At 37.9% G+C, this 19,004-nt stretch overlaps 1 protein-coding gene across 5 annotated transcripts in view; it reads left to right on the top strand.

The window, feature by feature from the left end:
- Nucleotides 1-556: 556 nt before the first annotated feature.
- The window catches only part of SIK2 (salt inducible kinase 2), a 126,512-nt gene continuing 108,064 nt past the window's right edge, over nt 557-19,004 (top strand). For all 5 annotated transcript variants that reach the window (XM_059417487.1, XM_059417451.1, XM_059417479.1 and 2 more), the window contains exon 1: nt 557-819. In XM_059417487.1, coding sequence (XP_059273470.1) covers nt 685-819 — 135 coding nt within the window. In that variant the 5' untranslated portion in view covers nt 557-684. The remainder of the gene's footprint in view (nt 820-19,004) is intronic.

The raw sequence follows: 19,004 nt of genomic DNA, 5'->3' as shown, positions 1-19,004 counted from the left end.
CGTTCTGGGAGTCTCTAAGCGACCCGTGCTGCTGTCAGAAGATTCCTGAGACATCAAAATGAGGAAGGATTTATATAGAAACCAATGAGAAAGGGATACGAAGGAAGGAGTCGGTGAGCGATGCGTTGCTCAACCCCAGCTCTTGGCCGCTGCCGATTTCGCCGGCGCACCGCAGGCACAGGTGAGCGGTTTGGCGGGAAGGCCCTCAGGTAGGCGGAGACCGCCCGGACGAGGGAAGGAGACGGCCAGGTCGCTGCACCCCTTCGTTCCGCCCACCAGGGCTCGCTCTTGCCCTTCGGCTGGGGTGGCCGAGGAACGGGGCGGGCCGGGGGATGACCCCGCCCCTGGCAGCCGCGAGGCGGCGGCGAACCCGGGGTGCCTGAGTCCGGAAAGAACGCGCCGTCCAGGCCCCTCCCGTCTTCCCTCGCTCCCTCCCTCCCAGCCGCCGACGTCGGCGGTGCTCCGGTCGCCATGGTGACCAATCGCGGCCCGGTCCCGCCCCCGCCTCCCTGCCCCGGCCCCCTGACGTCGGCGCACGTCAGCGGCGGCGCGCGCCTGGCTGGGCCCAGCCGAGCGGGAGGGACCGAGCGGAGGAGCGAGCCGAGCGGCGTCGCCGGAGCCCAGCAGCGCCGCCGGCCCGCCAGCCCGCGCTCCAGTCCGCCGAGTCTGGCAGCGGGGCCCAGCATGGTCATGGCGGATGGCCCGAAGCACTTGCAGCGCGGGCCGGTCCGGGTGGGGTTCTACGACATCGAGGGCACGCTGGGCAAGGGTAACTTCGCCGTGGTGAAGCTGGGGCGGCACCGGATCACCAAGACGGAGGTGCGGCCCGGGGCTCGGCGGGAGCGTCCGGGGCGAGGGTCCGGGAGAGAGGAGCTGTTGGCCGGGAGGGGCGGCCGCAGCGGGGTTGGAGGGGTGGGTTGCTGGGTCTAGCGGAGAGGCTGGGTCTCTGGCTGAGGCGAGGGGCCTGGGACTGTGAGGACCCGGGAGCTGCAGGGGGGTCGGTGAGCGCCGAAGGGCTCGGGGCCCGGTCATCTGGCCCCGAGTGTCGTCCAGCTGGAAACCCGACCGGCCGGGGCTTTGCCTTCTCTACGCCACCCCCGGTGGCCACACGGAATTTCTCCCAGAGCCTCCCACCCGGGCCGTGACCTGATCTGTGGCCTCCGCTCCGGAGCCCAAGTTCCGCGTCTTCCCAGCTTTCAGCTGGGGGTGGGGTGGGAGGGGAAGTCTGGGTGCTCCCGGGCCGCGCGAGGAGGGACGTCGCCAGCCCCGGGGAGGGGGCCGCCTGCGCTCGGACTCCGGGACGGGGCATCGCGCGGCCCCCGAGACCGCTGCGCCCCTCCCTGGCCCCTCGGGGAAGGGGCCCCGCGGCCGGGAATGCCCGGACGGCCATTGTCCATCGTCTGTGTCTCCTTTTGCCCGACAGCGTCTCTTGATTTGGTGTCAGGCTAGCTTGATCTCGTGCCTGAGGCATTTCCATCTAATACTCCAGACAATAGAACGGGTTAAAATGGTCATCTCTGCGCTTGCACGGTTGGTGGCTCGGTCTCGCTTTGCTCAGGTGGTCCCCTGACCAGGTGTGCGTTCTGGCGGCGAATGCGCGTTCCTGAAGCCACATCTGGTTCGGCTTCTCTACTCCAAAAGCCCTCAACTGCTTCCTGGCGGTGAAGCCAGCATCCCCCAGTCCACTGCACATTCTGATGCACCGTACATATTTTCTCCCAAGTCTCTCTTCTTACCTAACCCGCCCCCCTTCCTTTCACTGCCTCAAGCTGCTCTCCTCAGGGTCTCTATTTTAAGACGTGCAAATTAAATACTTCAGAAAAAATCAGTAGAAACAAAACTATTCTTTGGAATAAAACCTTGTGTTTTTGACGTACTCTACCCTGCCTTCTTGCAGTTGTTCTGGAGTTTCGTCCTTTTTCGGGTTTTTCTTTCCCCTAGTTTTCATCCTATTCAGTTTTTTCCCCCTTATTATTGCAAATGTGTTAGAGTTTGAATATGCTGTAACCTAGGAATGGATTTTCATAATGGCTATGTGAGGTGTAGGACATTTGAAAACTTGAGTGATTTCTGTTGCTGCTGTTCTTGGAAGTTTTGCTTAATGTGAAGGAATCCATTTCCAAAAAGTAGGGGCACATGTCATTGTGTCACCTTCACTTTTTGTCCTCCCCTGCTAATGGTGAGGCATTCCAAATCAGACTTATTTTATAGCATCAGGACCAAGGTTACAAATTTTCTCTCACAAATTTACCTTTGTTCACAATTATACTGAGTTTTTAATGATAAATAATGTACCTATAGTGAGATTACTTAATCTTGATCTCAGCATTTCTAAAAATGAAGAAATTTATTCCATTCCTCTAAAGAACCATGGCCTAATGCCATGCTGTTTCCCCATAAACTGCATAAAAGAAGGTATTTTTAATGCGTATTTTTATATGAGTCCTTGCTTAATGACTCTAAAAATCAAACAGATTGTGCATTAAAGAAAGCTTCTTACAGAACTTTTGAACATTTTTATGTGGTTGAATTCCAAACCCATTAGTTCATATTTTTTTTTCTCATAAGCTTTTATCAGTATTGGTCACAAGATTTAATTAATTCAGCTGCTACTTATTAGGCCAAATTTAGGTACTAGGTTATCTATTTAAGAATTGTTTAGGTGAGCTGATACTGAGTGACACTTTCTCTTGAGGTGGACGGTTCAAACCGTCTCTTTTAAACTGATACATCTGGTGAAGCTAGGGGGCACTGTGGAGTAGTACCGTGGTTTGGCCATCAGGTATCAAGATCAATGCATTTGTAATTGAAGGCACAGGTCAGATCACTCAGATCCTACGATACATGTGAGACATGATTTAATTTGAAAGCTAAATTTCTAGTCCGTAGACCCCATTCCCCTTTGCTTTTCAAAAGAAGGTGTCTTTCACATATAAAAAGAAATAATGTTAGTTTAAGATGGGTGAGTGTCCCTGATAATATGGTGTGAGTGGAAATGTTAAAATTGAGAGGAATGAGGGAAATAGCAAGGTAATTAACAAAGAGAAAAGTTCTTATAGATCTGAAGTTTTGCAGAGTTGCTCTGTGAACTTTCGTGGTAATTTGCATTAAGAATTGTTTAGCAATAGTACCTCTAGAATTATTTCTTAAAGTATACTACTAATGAGGATTTTTAAAGCAGTGCTTATGATCTTCATTCATTGTCTGGATAAGTATTTCAGTCTTCAATGGATACAACTATCCCAAATACTATAAATAAGATGGCTAGTGGAATCCTTAAAGTGTTAATCTTATTTTAAGTTTGCATTGCTGAGCATACAGCAGTATTACAGAGAGAACAATTAAAGTGGTATAAAGAACAATATCAGCTAAATATCATGATTATGCTTCCTACAGAAATTTCCTCAATATAGTGTGTTTAACATCAATGTAAGTTTGTATGTTGGTTTTTTTTTTAAGATTTTATTTATTTATTTGACAGAGATCACAGGTAGGCAGAGAGGCAGGCAGAGAGAGAGAGAGAGAGGAGGAAGCAGGCTCCCTGCAGAGCAGAGAGCCCGATGCAGGGGCTTGATCCCAGGATTCTGGGATCATAACCTGAGCCAAAAGCAGAGGTTTTAACCCACTGAGCCACCCAGGCGCCCCTAAGTTTGTGTTTTAAAACTTAGAGGTCTTTTTTCCCAAGTTTGAATCCAAGACAAATTTTAGGGCTTAGTTTGAACAACTGTGTGGTAAACAACTAGACCCTGTTATTTTTACTTGGCTCTTCTCTGTCTCTTATTCTGAATCACTGAAGAATGATGCATTTTCTACAGAGATTGGGAGATCCAAGACTGTTTGCCTTTTAGGAAAAAAAAAATCAGTACACAAAAGGAGATCTTCATTGTGGTCTAATCTATCAAATAGCTTAACATTGTTTAAGAAGTATAATTACATCCTCATCTGAAGCTGTATTCTCATGTTAGATCTCTATATAAATTTTGCACACAAAAGGGAAGGCAGGTGGTGGTAGAATCCAGCTTCCTAATATAATACTTCGGAAAAGCTTTTTAGTGTTGGTTTGTGGTTTATGAATTAGAGTAGCTAATTTTATTAAATTAGCATAATGGGAAAAGAATAATAGCATTTAAACTGTTAAACTATTTTAGGCAATAGTGGTTGCTAGTTTGCTATGCTGTGGCTGTCCTTGAGTAGTGTTTTATTTTATCAAAACTGTACTAGCAAAGAATTTCTTCCTTATAGTTGGATGGCTAGTTTTTTGTTGGTTTTTGTCTGTTGAATAAAATTCCGAAAAAGTCATCTGTGCCCATAAGTTGTTTTCGTTTTTGTTTTCTGTTAAAGAGTCTTACTATAAAACATGTAAAGAAGAGTGTAGTGCACAAAAAGTACATGGGCATTTCCTCCACCAATGGGAGTAAATCATTCTCATGGCATATTTCCCTCTGGTCTTTTTTTTCATTATTATTTTCCACAGATGAAATCACATGCTGTATACACTTACATATATTACATTTTTTTACACTTATTGTATAGCATATTTTGCTTATTACATATCTTTATAAGGTACAGAAGTACCTTATATTACCTTATATTAAAATATATATATATACATATATATATATATATATATATGTATATATATATATCGGGGCGCCTCGGTGGCTCAGTGGGTTAAAGCCTCGGCCTTGAGCTCAGGTCGTGAGCCCAGGGTCCTGGGATCCAGTCCCGCATGGGGCTCTCTGCTCAGCAGGGAGCCTGCTTCCCTTCCTCTCTCTCTGCCTGCCTCTCTGCCTACTTGTGATCTCTGTCTGTCAAATAAATAAATAAAATCTTTAAAAATATATATACATTAAAAGTACCTTATATTAAAAAATAGCTGCGTAGTGTTCCACCTTGTAAATGAATTCTATCTTACTGAACAATTTTCTTATTACTAAACATTTCCAGTTTTCACGTATAGTAAATAATCTGAATAATATTTGCATATGTAACTCTGCTGTTTTTTCGAGAGCAGGCGACAAGAAGAGGGAGTGGGTTTGGAGGTAAATTCCTAGAAAGGAAGTTGTCAAGTGAGAAGATACTATTGTTGCACTAAAGAATAATGTATATTATCAAACTGATACATTTATTATTGAAAAATTTTAAAGTATAGGTAAATGAAAAAAATTACCCATAAGATCAACACCCCAAGATAACCATTAGTTGTTTTCAGATCTTTTCGGTGACCATCTTATTTTCCTCAATACCAGACCTCTTGCATTGCTTAGCTAAAGAGCATATAAGCATGTGGTCCATAGACTCTTAAAGCTATTTCACAGAGGTTCTGAAAATTACCTTATTAAAATGGCATGTTGGGGGGGGCGCCTCGGTGGCTCAGTCAGTAAATCCTCTGCCTTCAGGTCAGGTCATGATCCCAGGGTTCTGGGATCAAGTGCCATGACAGGCTTCCTGCTCAACAGGGAGTCTGCTTCTCCCTCTGCCTGACTTTCACCCTGCTTGTGTGTGCGTGCTCTCTCTTTTTTTCTCTCTCTCTCTCTGACAAATAAATCAACTCTTTTAAAAAAATGAAATAAAATGGCATGTTGGTGTTGGGCTACTTACTTATCCTTAAGAGAACCTGGAATGCAGAACTGATAGCGTGGACATTCTGAAGACTGCTTTTGTTCACTGAAAAGCTTTCTGTGTGCATTTTGGGTTTTTAGGTTTAGGCATAATTCTTCACTACCTTAAAATGTTACATATTTTTAAAGCTTTCCAAATAAAATAGCAAAATTGCATTCTTAGAGCGAGGAGAGAAACAAAAAATATTATATCCTTATTACAGTGTTTCTTGAGGAGAACTTATTTTTGTAATACATTTGAATTTAATATTTTGCTCTAAAGTTTTAGGACTCCTCAGTAGTCTTGGTATTAATCTTGTGCTCTGAAATATCCCATATTTCAAGAAGCAACTATGTTATGTACAACAGGAGGACTGGTTATCAGATAACTTAGTCACTGTTATTTGTTTCTGGGCCTAAGCATGGTCTTTATAGTGTGTTGATATGAAAATTATATTTGTCGTGGATATATGTGTTATATTAGAAACTGTTCTCTACTTTCTTGGCACCCCAGACAAATAATATTTGACAAATTATTCTGCTAAATATTGCTCAAAACGATCTGTTCTTTTAGGGAGTGGCTGGGGACAAACATCCAAAATAAGAGTTGTGTAAATTTTAATATTCTGTAGAAATTTTTAACTTTAACAGAGTTTAATGCGTTCTGATTTTGATTCCACTGGGAAATTCTATCTCAATATCTGGCAATTAAAGAAACATTTATTTGGAAATAACTGAAACTGGCCTCCTTTCCTGGATTCATATGATGACATTTGACTTATGGGCCACTGGTGAAGGTAGAGTCCGTTTCCTTGGAGCCAACTGGATTCCAGAAATTCACCAGACGACCATTCTTTCCTATTTAGTGTACGTAGCACTTCTTCTATCTTCTGCCACCATATTTTCTGAAGAAAGTTTTTAATTTCTAGGCCCTTATTTAGAACATTTATGGAGAATGCTTTCCCACTCTTCGAGTAGAAATAGCCCCTATATCCAGTTTGAGATTATTGGAAGAATAAAAGACAGTTACAATTTGGGATCAAAAACTCTTCATTTAGAAAATTTTAAAATGTTTTTAAACAGTTAAAGTGATAATTCTTAGATGAATTAGACTGAAAAATGCTAAAATTTGTTTTAACTTCTTCTCTAAGATAAACATAGTACTCATGTGTTTTTTCCTTCAGTTATAAAAGTATGCTTGTTTATTGTAGATATTATTGAAAAACTCAATAAACATCCTTAATGCCACCATTTAGACCAAGAGATCACCACTATTAATATTTGGTTCATATCCTTTTCATTATTCCCATATATTTTATATGTTAGTAATGAAATTGATGTCATTGATGTGTTTTTTTTTTACTTAATGTGTTACTATTTCCCTGAGTTTAAAAAAAAAAAATTCTGAAGCATCGTTAAATAGCATTCTTACATATGATCGCATTTTATTTCATCAATTTCCTGTTATTGAACATTTAGATTTTTTCTCTTTTGCTGTTTCCCCAAGGTCATATTTAGGAGAGCATAAATATATCTTTATCTTTGTGCATTTAACTGATTATTCCCTGAGGGTAATCCCATGGCAGTGGAATTCTTGGGTCAAGGAATGTGTTCTTACATCTACAATTTATGGCATGAGATGCCAAATTATCCTCTAGAAAAGTCACACCTGTTAATTTTCACCAGGAAGAAATCATTTACCAGGAATATTATTTTTCTAAATATTACCTGTTTGATAGGGGAGAATAATATTTTTTATTTTAATTAACATTTCTGGTTTTACAGTTTTTTGTTTACTTTGAGTGCATGATTTTATAAGATGATTGTTACTTCTTTTGTGAATTTTTTGGTCCTTTGGACCATTTTGGGTTTTTTTGTTTGTTTGTAAGATTTTACTTATTTGAGAGAGAAAGCACAAGCCAGGGGAGGGTCAGAGAAGCATACTTCCCACTAAGCAGGGACCCTAACTTGAGACTCAATCCTGGGATTCTGGGATCAAGACCTGAGCTGAAGGCAGCTGTTTAATGAACTGAGCCACCTAGACACCCTTGGCCCATTTTTAAAATTGAGTTGTTATTTTTGATGATTTGTTTAAATGATTTTTAAGATAGGAGAATATTTTTTAATCATTTCTTTCATAATCTTAATAGTCCTGAGTTCAATTTCTATGTATCTAAGAATGTAATGACATTTACTTTTCTCTGGTCTGTTTTCCTTACCCACCATTGGAAAAGTGAAATAAAATCTTCATGAGGATTTATTGCATTATATAAATTCTTACATTTTTAAAAGTCAATTTTGGGATGCCTGGGTGGTTCAGTCAGTTAAGTGTCCTCCTCTTGATTTTAGCTCGGTCGTCTGAGATGGAGCCTGAGTTCCTGAGTCGGTCTTTGTGCTCAGCAGGGAGTCTGCTGGAGATGCTCTTTCCCTTCTCCTCTGCCTCTCGTCTCCCTCGCTCATGCTCTCTCTTTTTCTCTCTCACAAGTAAATAAATAAAATCTTTTTAAAAAAGAAAGTCAATTTTAAATTGGAAAAAAATTGTAATTTATAGTATACTTACAAGAGAACTAGAGCGCTCCCTGTTAGTTTTACTGCTGACTTACACTGCTTTCAGAAACCCTTTCTTTGTGGTCACTCAGTCACATTGACTTGTTGGTCAAATGTTCTGATTCCTCCTATGATTTAATGTATAAGCTTGTAAAGTTCCAAGATTAAACATTTAGCGTTTAATCTTGGAAGATCTGATTGTATGGTAATGCACTTTGGTACTTCAGAAGGACTGTATACAATTAGTATACTAGTGGTAAATAGTGCTGAAGCAAATATTACCTGAGACAGCTGACGTGTTAATCCCTTCGGATTTGTTACTAGAAGTACTGCTCCGGTTGTGTAATTTCCCTTTAAATCCTCCAAAGCCACTTTTGTCATGGTTTCTTTAAGTGCATGAGATGAATATTTCTTTGATGAGAAGTGAAAAGCAGTTTTTGCTAAATTATCAAAAAGACAGGATAATATTACCACTAAATTGCATTTTGAAAAGTGAAAAAATATCTTTCATCCATCAGCTTAACACTATTTCATTTCTGCTTCTGCATTTAATCCCTTGTTTTCTGTACAAATTTGTACTTTATATATTGTTACTTTTGTATTCATTATTTTTTACTTTGTTGGAAACATTTCTTCTGTGTGTAGTCTTTTCATTAATGTTTACATTTTAGAAAATAATAGAACTTTTATAGAGAATGTAGAAAATAAAATGAAAATGACTAAAATTTCATAGATGGAGAAGTTGGCATATTTGATAAATACAATAACTTCATTTCATTTTTTGTTTTTCCTATTGGAAAAGTAATTCATGTTCACTGAAGAAAAATTGCACAGAAAAGTATAAAGCAGAAAAATAATTCACAATTTTTTTCCACTCACCAATAACATTTTTGTCATAGTTATATCTAAAGAAAAACTTTGTGCCTTGTGTTGAGACTGTGCTTAACTACTGATTTTTTAATTTAATACTTTAGTCTAAGCAATCCCTTATATTATTAAGAAAAGCTATTCTAATAGCTGTATAACAGTTAAAAATAATCTTACCATAACTCACATAATTATTTCCCATTTACTGTTTCTATTTTTATATTACAAATAATACTCATTGAATATATTTATAAGTAAGTCTTTACCATCATTTCAGATAATTTCCTTGAAATAATTTCTTAGAAGTAGAGTCCTTAGGCTACATGGGATGGGTGATTTTTTTTTTCCTTATTGAAGTATAATTAACATACAGTGTTCAATTACTTTAAGGTGTACAACATAGTGATTCAGCAGTTCTATACACTACTCAGTACTCATTGCAATAAATGTACTCTTTTGTTTTTAAAAACAAAAAGGTTTTGGAGTATAGTTGATACACAATTCTACACTGTTTTCAAGTGTACAACTTAGTGAATTGGCAAGTTTATACATTTTACCAGTTAACACAAGCATAGCCATCATCTGGTTGTTATATCATCCCATTATGTTTCTGTTACTAGATCATTGACTGTTTTTGTTATACTTTGCCTTTTATTTCTGTGACTTATTCATTGCATAGCTAGAAGCCTTTATCTCCCTCTCCCCTTCACCCATTTTTCCCAGTGCCCCACCTTCTCCTCTGGCAGCCACCAGTACTCTGTATTTATAGGTCTGATTCTGCTTTTTGTTGTTTATTCATTTGTGTGTAGGTTTTTTTTTCTAGATTCCACTTATGAATGGAGTCATAGGATATTTGAATCTGTAGATTCAATCTCAGTTTGACTTATTTCACTTAGCATAGTATCCTCTAGGTCCAACCACATTGTCTGAAATGGCATGATCACATCCTTGTTTGTGCCTGCATAATATTCCTGCTTGTATCTGTGTATTGATGGACACTTAGGTTGCTTCCATATCTTGGCTCTTGTAAATAATGCTTCAGAAAACAAATGGCTGCATATATGTTTTTTCAGATTAGTGTTTTGGTTTTCTTTGGGTAAATACCCATTACTGAAATTAATGGATCATATAGTATTTCTGTATTTAATTTTTGAGGCACCCCTATACTCTCACCCACAGTGGCCATGCCAGTTTATAGGCCCACCAACAGTGCACAAAGATATTTTTCTCTAGATCCTCGCCAACATTTGTTATTTCTTGTCTTTTTAATTTCAGCCCTTCCCACTAGTGTAAGGTGATAACTCAGGGTGATTTTGGTTTGCATTTCCCTGATGTTGAGTGATGTTGAGCATCTTTTCATGTGTCTGTTGGCCATCTGGATGTCCTCTTTGGAACAATGTCTCAGGCCTTTGCCCATTTTTTAATTGTTTTGTTGTTGTTGATGAATTGTATGAGTTTTTTAAAATATATTTTGGATCTTAACCCCTGAACAGATATATTATGTGCAAATATCTTCTTCCACTCAGTAGGTTGCCTTTTGGGGTTTTTTGTTGGTTTCCTTTGCTGTGCAAAAGTTTTTACTTGGTTTCATACTAATAGTTATTTTTGCTTTTGTTTCTCTTCCAAAGGAGACTTATCTAGGAAAATGTTGCTGTGGCTAATGTCAGAGAAATTACTGCCTGTGCTCTCTTCTGGTTTTTTATGGTTTCGGGTCTCACATTTAGGTCTTTCATCCATTTTGAGGGTTTGTTTTTTTATGTGTATGTAGATGTTAGAAAAGTGATCCAGTTTCGGGCTTTTGCATGTGGCTGTCCAGCCTTCCCAGCGCCATTTGTTGAAAAGACCATCTTTTCACCATGGTATATTCTTGCCTCCTTTGTTGTAGAGTAGTTGACCATATAAACATGGATTTATTTCCAGGCTCTCTGTTCTGTTCTATTCTTTCGATCTGTGTATCTGTTTTTGTGCAGTACCTTACTGTTTTGATGACTACAGCTTTTGTAGTAGATCTTAAAATTGACATTATGATACCTCCAGCTTTGTTTTTCAAGATTGCTTTGACTATTTGGGGTCTTTTATTGTTCTATATTAATTTCAGTCCTTTTTTGTTTTAGGTCTGTGGAAAATATTACCGGTATTTTGCTAGGGAGAGCATTGAATCTGTAGATTGCTTTGGGTAATACAAGACATTTTAACAACATTGATTCTTCAATCTAGGAGTATGAAATATCTTTCCATTTGTTTATGCTGTCTTCAGTTTTTCTTTCACTGGTGTTTTATAGTTTTGGGAGTACAGGTCTTTCACCTCCATGGTTAAGTTTATTCCTGGGTATCTTATTCTTTTTGATACAGTTTTAAGTGGAATTGTTTTTCTAATTTCTTCTTCGATTTCACTATTTGTGTATAGAAATACAATATATTTCTGTATATTAATTTCATATCCTGTGACTTTACTGAACTCATATCAGTTCTAGTATTTTGTTTTTTAATGAAGTCTTTAGGGTTTTCTGTATACTGTATGTCATCTGCAAATAGTGAAGTTTTACCTCTTACCAATTTGGATGCCTTTTATTTCTTGTCTGATTGCTATGGCTAGGACTTACAGTACTGTGTTGAGAGTGAACATGCTTGTCCTGTTCCTGATCTTTGAAGAAGAGCTCCTAGTTTTTCACTATTGGGTATGGTGTTAGCTATGGGTTTCTCATATATGGCCTTTAATATGTTGAGGTAGTTCCCTCTAAACCTATTTTGTTGAGAGTTTTTACCATGATTGGATGTTGTACTTGGTCAAATGCTTTTTTTGCAACTATTGAGATGATCAAATGGTTTTTATCCATTCTCTTATTAATATAATGTATCATGTTGGCTGATGAATGTTGAACCACCTTTGCATCTCTAGAATATATCCCACTTGATTATGGTGAATGATTTTTTAATGTATTATTCAGTTTGATTTACTCATATTTCATTGAATATTTTTATATCTATGTTCAGGAGAGATATTGGCCTTAGTTTTTGTAGGTTTTTTGTTGTTGTTGTTGTTTTGTTTTGTAGTGCCTTTATCTGTTATTGGTATCAGGGTAATGCTGGCCTCTTAGAATGCATTTGGAAGTTTTCCTTCCTATTCTAGTTTTTTGGGATAGTTTGAGAAATAATAGGTATTAACTCTTAACATGTTTGGTAGAATTCATCTGTGACGCCATCTGGTCCTGGACTTTTGTTTATTGGGAGGTTTTTGGTTTTTTGGATGTTTTGTTTTTTTGTTTTTTAACTGATTGAATTTCATTGCTAGTAATCAGTCTGTTAAATATTCTGTTTCTTCTTGATTCAGTTTAGGAAGGTTTTATGTTTTTAGGAATTTATCCATTTCTTCTAGGTTATCTAATTTGTTGGCATAAAACTTTTTATAATAATCTCTTATAATTCTTTGTAGTTCTCTGGTGATGGTTGTTATTTCTCCTTCACTTCTGATTTTATTTGAGTCATCTCTCTCTCTCTCTCTCTCTCTTTTTAAGTCTGGCCAAAGGTTTATCAGTTTTGTTTATCTTTCCAAAGAACCAGCTCCTGGTTTTATTTATTCTTTCTATTGTTTTTGTAGTCTTTATTTCATTTATTTATGCTCTGATCTTCATTATTATTATTATTATTACTACTACTTCTGGCTTTGGCCTTTGTTCTTTTTCTAGCTCCTTTAGGTGTAAGGTTAGGTTGTTTGAGATTTTTCTTACCTCTTGAGTTAGGCCTGTATTGCTATAATCTTGTCTCTTAGGACAGCTTTTCCTGCATCTGAAAGATTTTAGACCATTGTGTTCTCATTTTCATTTGTCTCTATTTAGTTAATTTACTCTTTGATGTGTTGTCAGACCCAGTTATCATTCAGTAGGAGTTTAGTTACCCTCCAAGTATTTGTGTTCTTTTCAGATTTTTTCTTGTGTATGATTTCTGGTTTCATACTGATGTGATTGGAAAAGATGCATGATACGATTTCAGTCTTTTTTAATTTGTTGAGACTTATTTTTTGGCTTAACATGTGATCCCTTCTGGAGAATGTTCCACATGGAATTGAAAAGAGTGTGTATTCCACTGCTTTGGATGAAATGTTCTGAATGTATCTGTTAGATCCATCTGGTCCAATGTGTCATTTAAAGCCACTGTTTCCTTGTTGAATTTCTGTTTGGGTGATCTGTCCATTGATGTGTGTGTTAAAGTCTCTGAGGATTATTGTATTACTATCATTTCTTCATTTATGTCTGTTCATAGTTGCTTTATGTATTTGGCTGCTGCCATAGTTGATGCACAGATATTTACTGTTGAATCTTATTGTTGGATTGTTCCGTTTATGATTATGTAGTGTCCTTCTTTGTCTCTCGTTTATCCATATTATAAAGTCTGTTTTGTCTGATGTAAGTATTGCTACCCCACCTTTCTTTTTGCTTCCATTTGCATGTTAAATGTTTTTTCCATCTCTTCACTTTCGATCTGAATGTGTTTCTAGGTCTGAAGGGAATCCCTGGTAAGCAGCATATAGATGGGTCTTGCTTTTTTTATCCTTTCAGTCACCCTGTGTCTTGTGATTGGAGTAATAGTCTGTTTACATTGAAAGTAATTATCACCAGGTAGATACTTAGTGTTTTACTTGTTTTACCCTTGTTTTTATAGTTCTTCTCTGTTCCTTTCTTCTTGTCTTGCTCTCTTCTCTATGGTTTCTTTAGTACTACTCTTGGATTCCTTTCTCCTTATTTTTTATATATCCATTATAGGTTTTGATTTATAGTTACCCTTAGATTCATATATAACATCTTAAGCATGTAGCAGTTTATATTAAGTTGATGGTTGCGTAAGTTTGAACCCATTCTAAAAGTCCTAAATTTTTACTCTCTACCCCCTCACACACATGTTCTATATATGATGGCCTACTTTATATCCTCTTATTTTGTGAATTCCTTGACTGATTTTTCTGCCAGTCTTTGGGTTGTTTTCAGAGTTAGTTGCACTGTTGTGGCTGTTATCTTGGTGTATACATGGGACAAGATAAGCTCAGGATCCTTCTACTCCGCGATCTTTCCAGAACTCCCTCAGGATGGATGACTTTTTTTTTTTTGCCTAATTTTATTTTGAGATTTTTGTTTTTAAGTAATCTCTGCACCCAGTGTGAGTCTCAGACTCACAACCCTGAGATCAGGAGTCACATTCTTTTGCAGCTGAGCCACCCAGGGACCCTGGGATGGGTGATTTTTAAGGTTCTTGATAAAAATTGCCAAAATACCTTTCAGAAAAATCATAACCTATTTTATAGTCATACCAGCAATGTATACAAGTGGCCATCTTGTTGAACTTTAGCCCACAAGGCTTTGAATCATTGTAAATATAAGTGGAAACGGTATTTCTTAATATAATCCACATAACATTATATTAGATATTTTATTATTTTTAATTCACTTTTTCCCATTTTTGAGGTTGAATATTTAGTGTTGCTGCTTTTACATGGGATTTAGTTTGATAACAATCATTCTAGTTTAGATATGTCCTCCGAAGTTCTATGGGAAACCTTCCTTTTGTCTCCTAGCAGATGGAATAATAATTTTTCTGTCTCTACATAAACTCACTAAAGTTTTGTTTTTTTAAAGATACTGCATGCAAATGTAGAAATTGGAGAGTTGAAAAATTCAGATGAATAACAAAGAGAAAGGAATCCTTCAATTTCAGAGTCCTTTGCTTGACTTTGTCGTGACCATGCAGATTTTGTCTTTGGTTCAGAACTAAGTAGAAAAGGGATGCAGAGAGTAAGCTCCCAGAAATCTAAGTTCATAGTTATCTTTAAAATGTTGGAACACAACCCTTTTGTTTGTTGGAACTTTCATACACATTGGAAAAACCCCCAAGTGCAGATTTTTCTTGTTGACAAAATTTGTTTTCCAAAATGTGTTCTCTTTGTTCTCACAGATCTATTAAGTTCCTTGAAGGTAGGAATCAGATCTTGTTCATTTTTGTATCCTGAGCATAATGCCAGGCACACAACAGGTGCTCAGTAAGGGTGCACATAATAGGCTCTTTGAAAAGGTAGAAAGATTGAACGTGGAGTTTGAAGGCCTGTGGTTTTTCCCAATAATTCACTTGAGCTGTAAGACCTTCTGTAGATTATGTAACATCTTTAGAACTTCTCGAGAACATCATGGATGCTCTGCTTGTTCCATTTACTTCACAAAGTTCAGAAATAAATGAGCTAAAATATGTTAAAGTATCTTGTAAAATTACAAAGTACTGTGCAGTTCTGAAAGTCATCATCGTCATATTTCCGGGAAGTACTTGGTAATGAGTCCCATTGCTAAGAAATTACCTGGAAGAATATGCCAGAGACTGCTAGCTGAACATTAAAAATGTTTCCTATTCTTCCTGGACCTGTCACTGGTCTATCTCTGGGCTTCTCGCATTTAGATGGGGTTATGTGACTGAGTTATAACTAATGAAGTGAACAGAGGTAATATGTACCACTTGAGGGCAAGCCCATAAAAACCTCTTGTGAAAGCTTCTCCAAGTTTCCTTCTCCTGTCAGGCTGGAATGGAGATAGCCTTTAGGGTAAACTATGGAAGATTTTAAAGGTAGTAAAACCTCGAGGTGCCTGGGTGGCTTAGAGGGTTAAGCCTCTGCCTTTGGCCTGGATCATGATCTCAGGGTCCTGGGATCGAGTCCTGCATTGGGCTCTCTGCTCAGCTGGGAGCCTGCTTCTCCCTCTCTCTGCCTACTTGTGATATCTCTGTCGAATAAATAAATAAATCTTTAAAAAAAAAAAAAAAGACAGTAAAACCTTCATAAACCTCATATGCTTGCATGGAGGCATCTTCACCCGTTCCATTCTATGACATGACCAAAAACTAAACTTCTATTGTGTTTGAATCACTGTGCATTTTGTGGTCACTTGCTCATAGCAGTTAGATGAGCCCTAATTTGTTTTTTTTCAGGCTTTAACAATTAATTTTTTTCTTCTTTTTTTTTTTTTTTATTAGTTTCAGGCGTAGAATTTAGCAATTCATTCCCAGTACTCCTTACATCAAGTGTCCTCCCTCCTTAATGCCCATTAATGTCCTCCCTCCTTAATGCCCCCCACCCAACTCCCCTCCAGCAACCCTGTTTGTTTCCTAGAGTTCAGTGTCTCTTACGATTTGCTTCTGTTTTCATCTTAATTTTATTTTTCCTTCCCTTCTCCTATGCTTATTTGTTTTGTTTCTTAAATTCCACATATCAGTGAAATCATATGATATTTGTCTTTCTCTGACGTATTTCGCTTACCATAATACCTTCTAGTTCTATCCATATTGTTGCAAATGGCAAAATTTCATTCTTTTTGATGGCTGAGCAATATTTCATTGTGTCTGCATGTACATATATATATGTATCTGTATATATATATATATGTGTGTGTGTTTGTGTATGTACACACACACATATTTAGCCATTCATCTGTTGGTGGACATCTGGGCTCTTTCAGTAGTTTAGCTATTGTGGACATTGCTGCTATAAACATTGGGGTGCAGCTGTCCCTTCAAATCACTGTTTGTATCTTTTGGATAAATACTTTGTAGTGCAAATGCTGGGTTGTAAGGTTACTCTATTTTGAACTTTTTGAGGAACCTCCATACTGCTCTCCAGAGTAGCTGCACCAGTTTGCATTCCCACCAGCAGTGTAAGAGGGTTCCTCTTTTTCCACATCCTTGCCAACATCTATTGTTTCCTAAGTTGATAATTTTAGCCGTTTTGACAGGTGTGAGGTGGTATCTCATAATGGTTTTGATTTGTATTTCCCTGATGCCAAGTGATGTTGAGTTTCTTTTTTCATGTGTCTTTTGGTCCATTTGTTTGTCTTTGGAGAAATGGCTGTTTGTTTCTTCTGCCCCTATCTTCACTGGATTTTGTTCTTTAGATGTTGAGTTTGATAGGTTCTTTATAGATTTTGGACTAGCCCTTTATCTGATAAGACATTTGCAAATACCTTCTCCCATCCTGTAGGTTGCCTGTTAGTTTTGTTGACTGTCTCCTCTGCTGTGCAAAAGCTTTTTATCTTGATGAAGTCCCAATAGTTCATTTTTGCCTTAGTTTCTCCTGACTTTGGAGACATGTCTAACAAGAATTTGCTGTAGCTGAAGTCAAAAAGGTTGCTGCCTATGTTATCCTCTATGATTTTGATGGATTCCTGTCTCACATTTAGGTCTTTCATCCATTTTGAATTTATTTTTGTGTATGGTATTAGAAAGTGGTCCAGTTTCATTCTTCTGCATGTGGCTGTCCAATTTTCCCAGCACCATTTACGGAAGGGACTGTCTTTTTTCCACTGGACATTCTTTCCTGCTTTGTCAAAGATTAGTTGACCAGAGAGTTGAGGGTCCATTTCTGGGCTCTCTATTCTGTTCTATTGATCTGTGTATCTGTGTTTGTGCCAGTACCATTCTTGATGATTACAGCTTAGTAATACTGCTTGAGGTCTGAAATTGTGATGCTTCCAGCTTTGGTTTTCTTTTTCAAAGTTACTTTGGCTATTCAGGATCTTTTCTGGTTCCATACAAATTTTAGGATTGTTTGCTCCAGCTCTTTGAAAAATGTTAATGGTATTTTGATGAACATGGATGCAGAAATTCCCAAGAAGATACTAGCTAATAGGATTCAACAGTACATTAAAAAGATTATTCACCACGACCAAGTGGAATTTATTCCTGGGCTATGAGGGTGGTTCAGCATTTGCAAGTTAGGCTGTGTGATACACCACATTAATAAAAGTCCTAACTATTAGAAGGAGGACGCTAACCCATGCTCCGCTTTTTCTTTAGTGCTTCCCCTTTTCATAATCTTGACAGGCCTTACAAGCAAGGGATAACAGGGTAAAGATATAAGTATCTGCACGTGTGGTCCATATATATAAGATAAAATTGAAGAGAATTAGATTTTGTCATTTGAGAATTTTTTGGTTGAGAAAAGTTGAATAATGAGAGTTATGACTTATTAAGGTTTTCTTAGATAATTTATGTATCTTTCGATTTTTCATTGTTTGAGGCCAGGGTTTTAAAAAAGAGTATGAGGTATCTCTTGGCAAAACCTTGCTTTACTTGGAATTTAGTGCCTAAGTTTTTCTTTAACATTATAGTATTAAAGAGATGATAATCAAGATATTCTTTTTTATTTATTAATGGGTTCTGATCCATTTCCTTCTAAAAGTGGGGCTTTTTGTGGGTGAGGGGGATATTTATTTATTTATTTATTTATAAAGATTTTATTTATTTATTTGACAGAGAGAGATCACAAGTAGACAGAGAGGCGGGCAGAGAGAGAGGGGGAAGCAGGCTCCCTGTTAAGCAGAGAGCCTGATGTGGGCTCGATCCCAGGACCCCAAGACCATGACCTGAGCTGAAGGCAGAGGCTTTAACCCACTGAGCCATCCAGGCGCCCCAAGGGGGATATTTAGACATGCTCCAACAATTGGAGGGCAAGACATTTTCTTCAAAATAAGCATGTCTATGAAACTTCATATTACCTTCCTAAGGAGTATTAGGGAAACTTAAATATATACTTATCCTCTTATCTGGCAGCTTTTACCTAAAGTAACTGATAATACTGTATCATAAAATTGAGGAGGAGGGGGTCACTTTAAATTTATTTAAATTTAAATAAATATTGAGGTGGTCCAATAATGTCCTTAATACCAAGTCCAATATTGATCGGTCTCCTTATGTAGCAAAGTTTAGCACCTTTTACTTTCTAGAATATTTTGATTATGGAAATAATATACCATCAAACATAATGAAAATAATTATCACAAAACGTGTGCACTTTACTGTCTAGAGAAGGAACTACCCCCTTTCTTCTTTGGCAGTAAATTGAATTTTATGCATTATACTTAGTAATTTGATTTCCCCTGGGAAGCTTGAGTTCTTCTCTGGGTTACAGTTAACTCAAATCAGGAAATAAGCTGTGGACCGCAAATTAGAAATACAGATTGGTAA

Source organism: Mustela nigripes, chromosome 1 (assembly GCF_022355385.1).
Source record: "Mustela nigripes isolate SB6536 chromosome 1, MUSNIG.SB6536, whole genome shotgun sequence".
Taxonomy (NCBI): Eukaryota; Metazoa; Chordata; class Mammalia; order Carnivora; family Mustelidae; genus Mustela; species Mustela nigripes.
The sequence above is the reverse complement of the archived record's forward strand: the minus strand, read 5'-3'. Positions and strand labels throughout refer to the sequence as shown.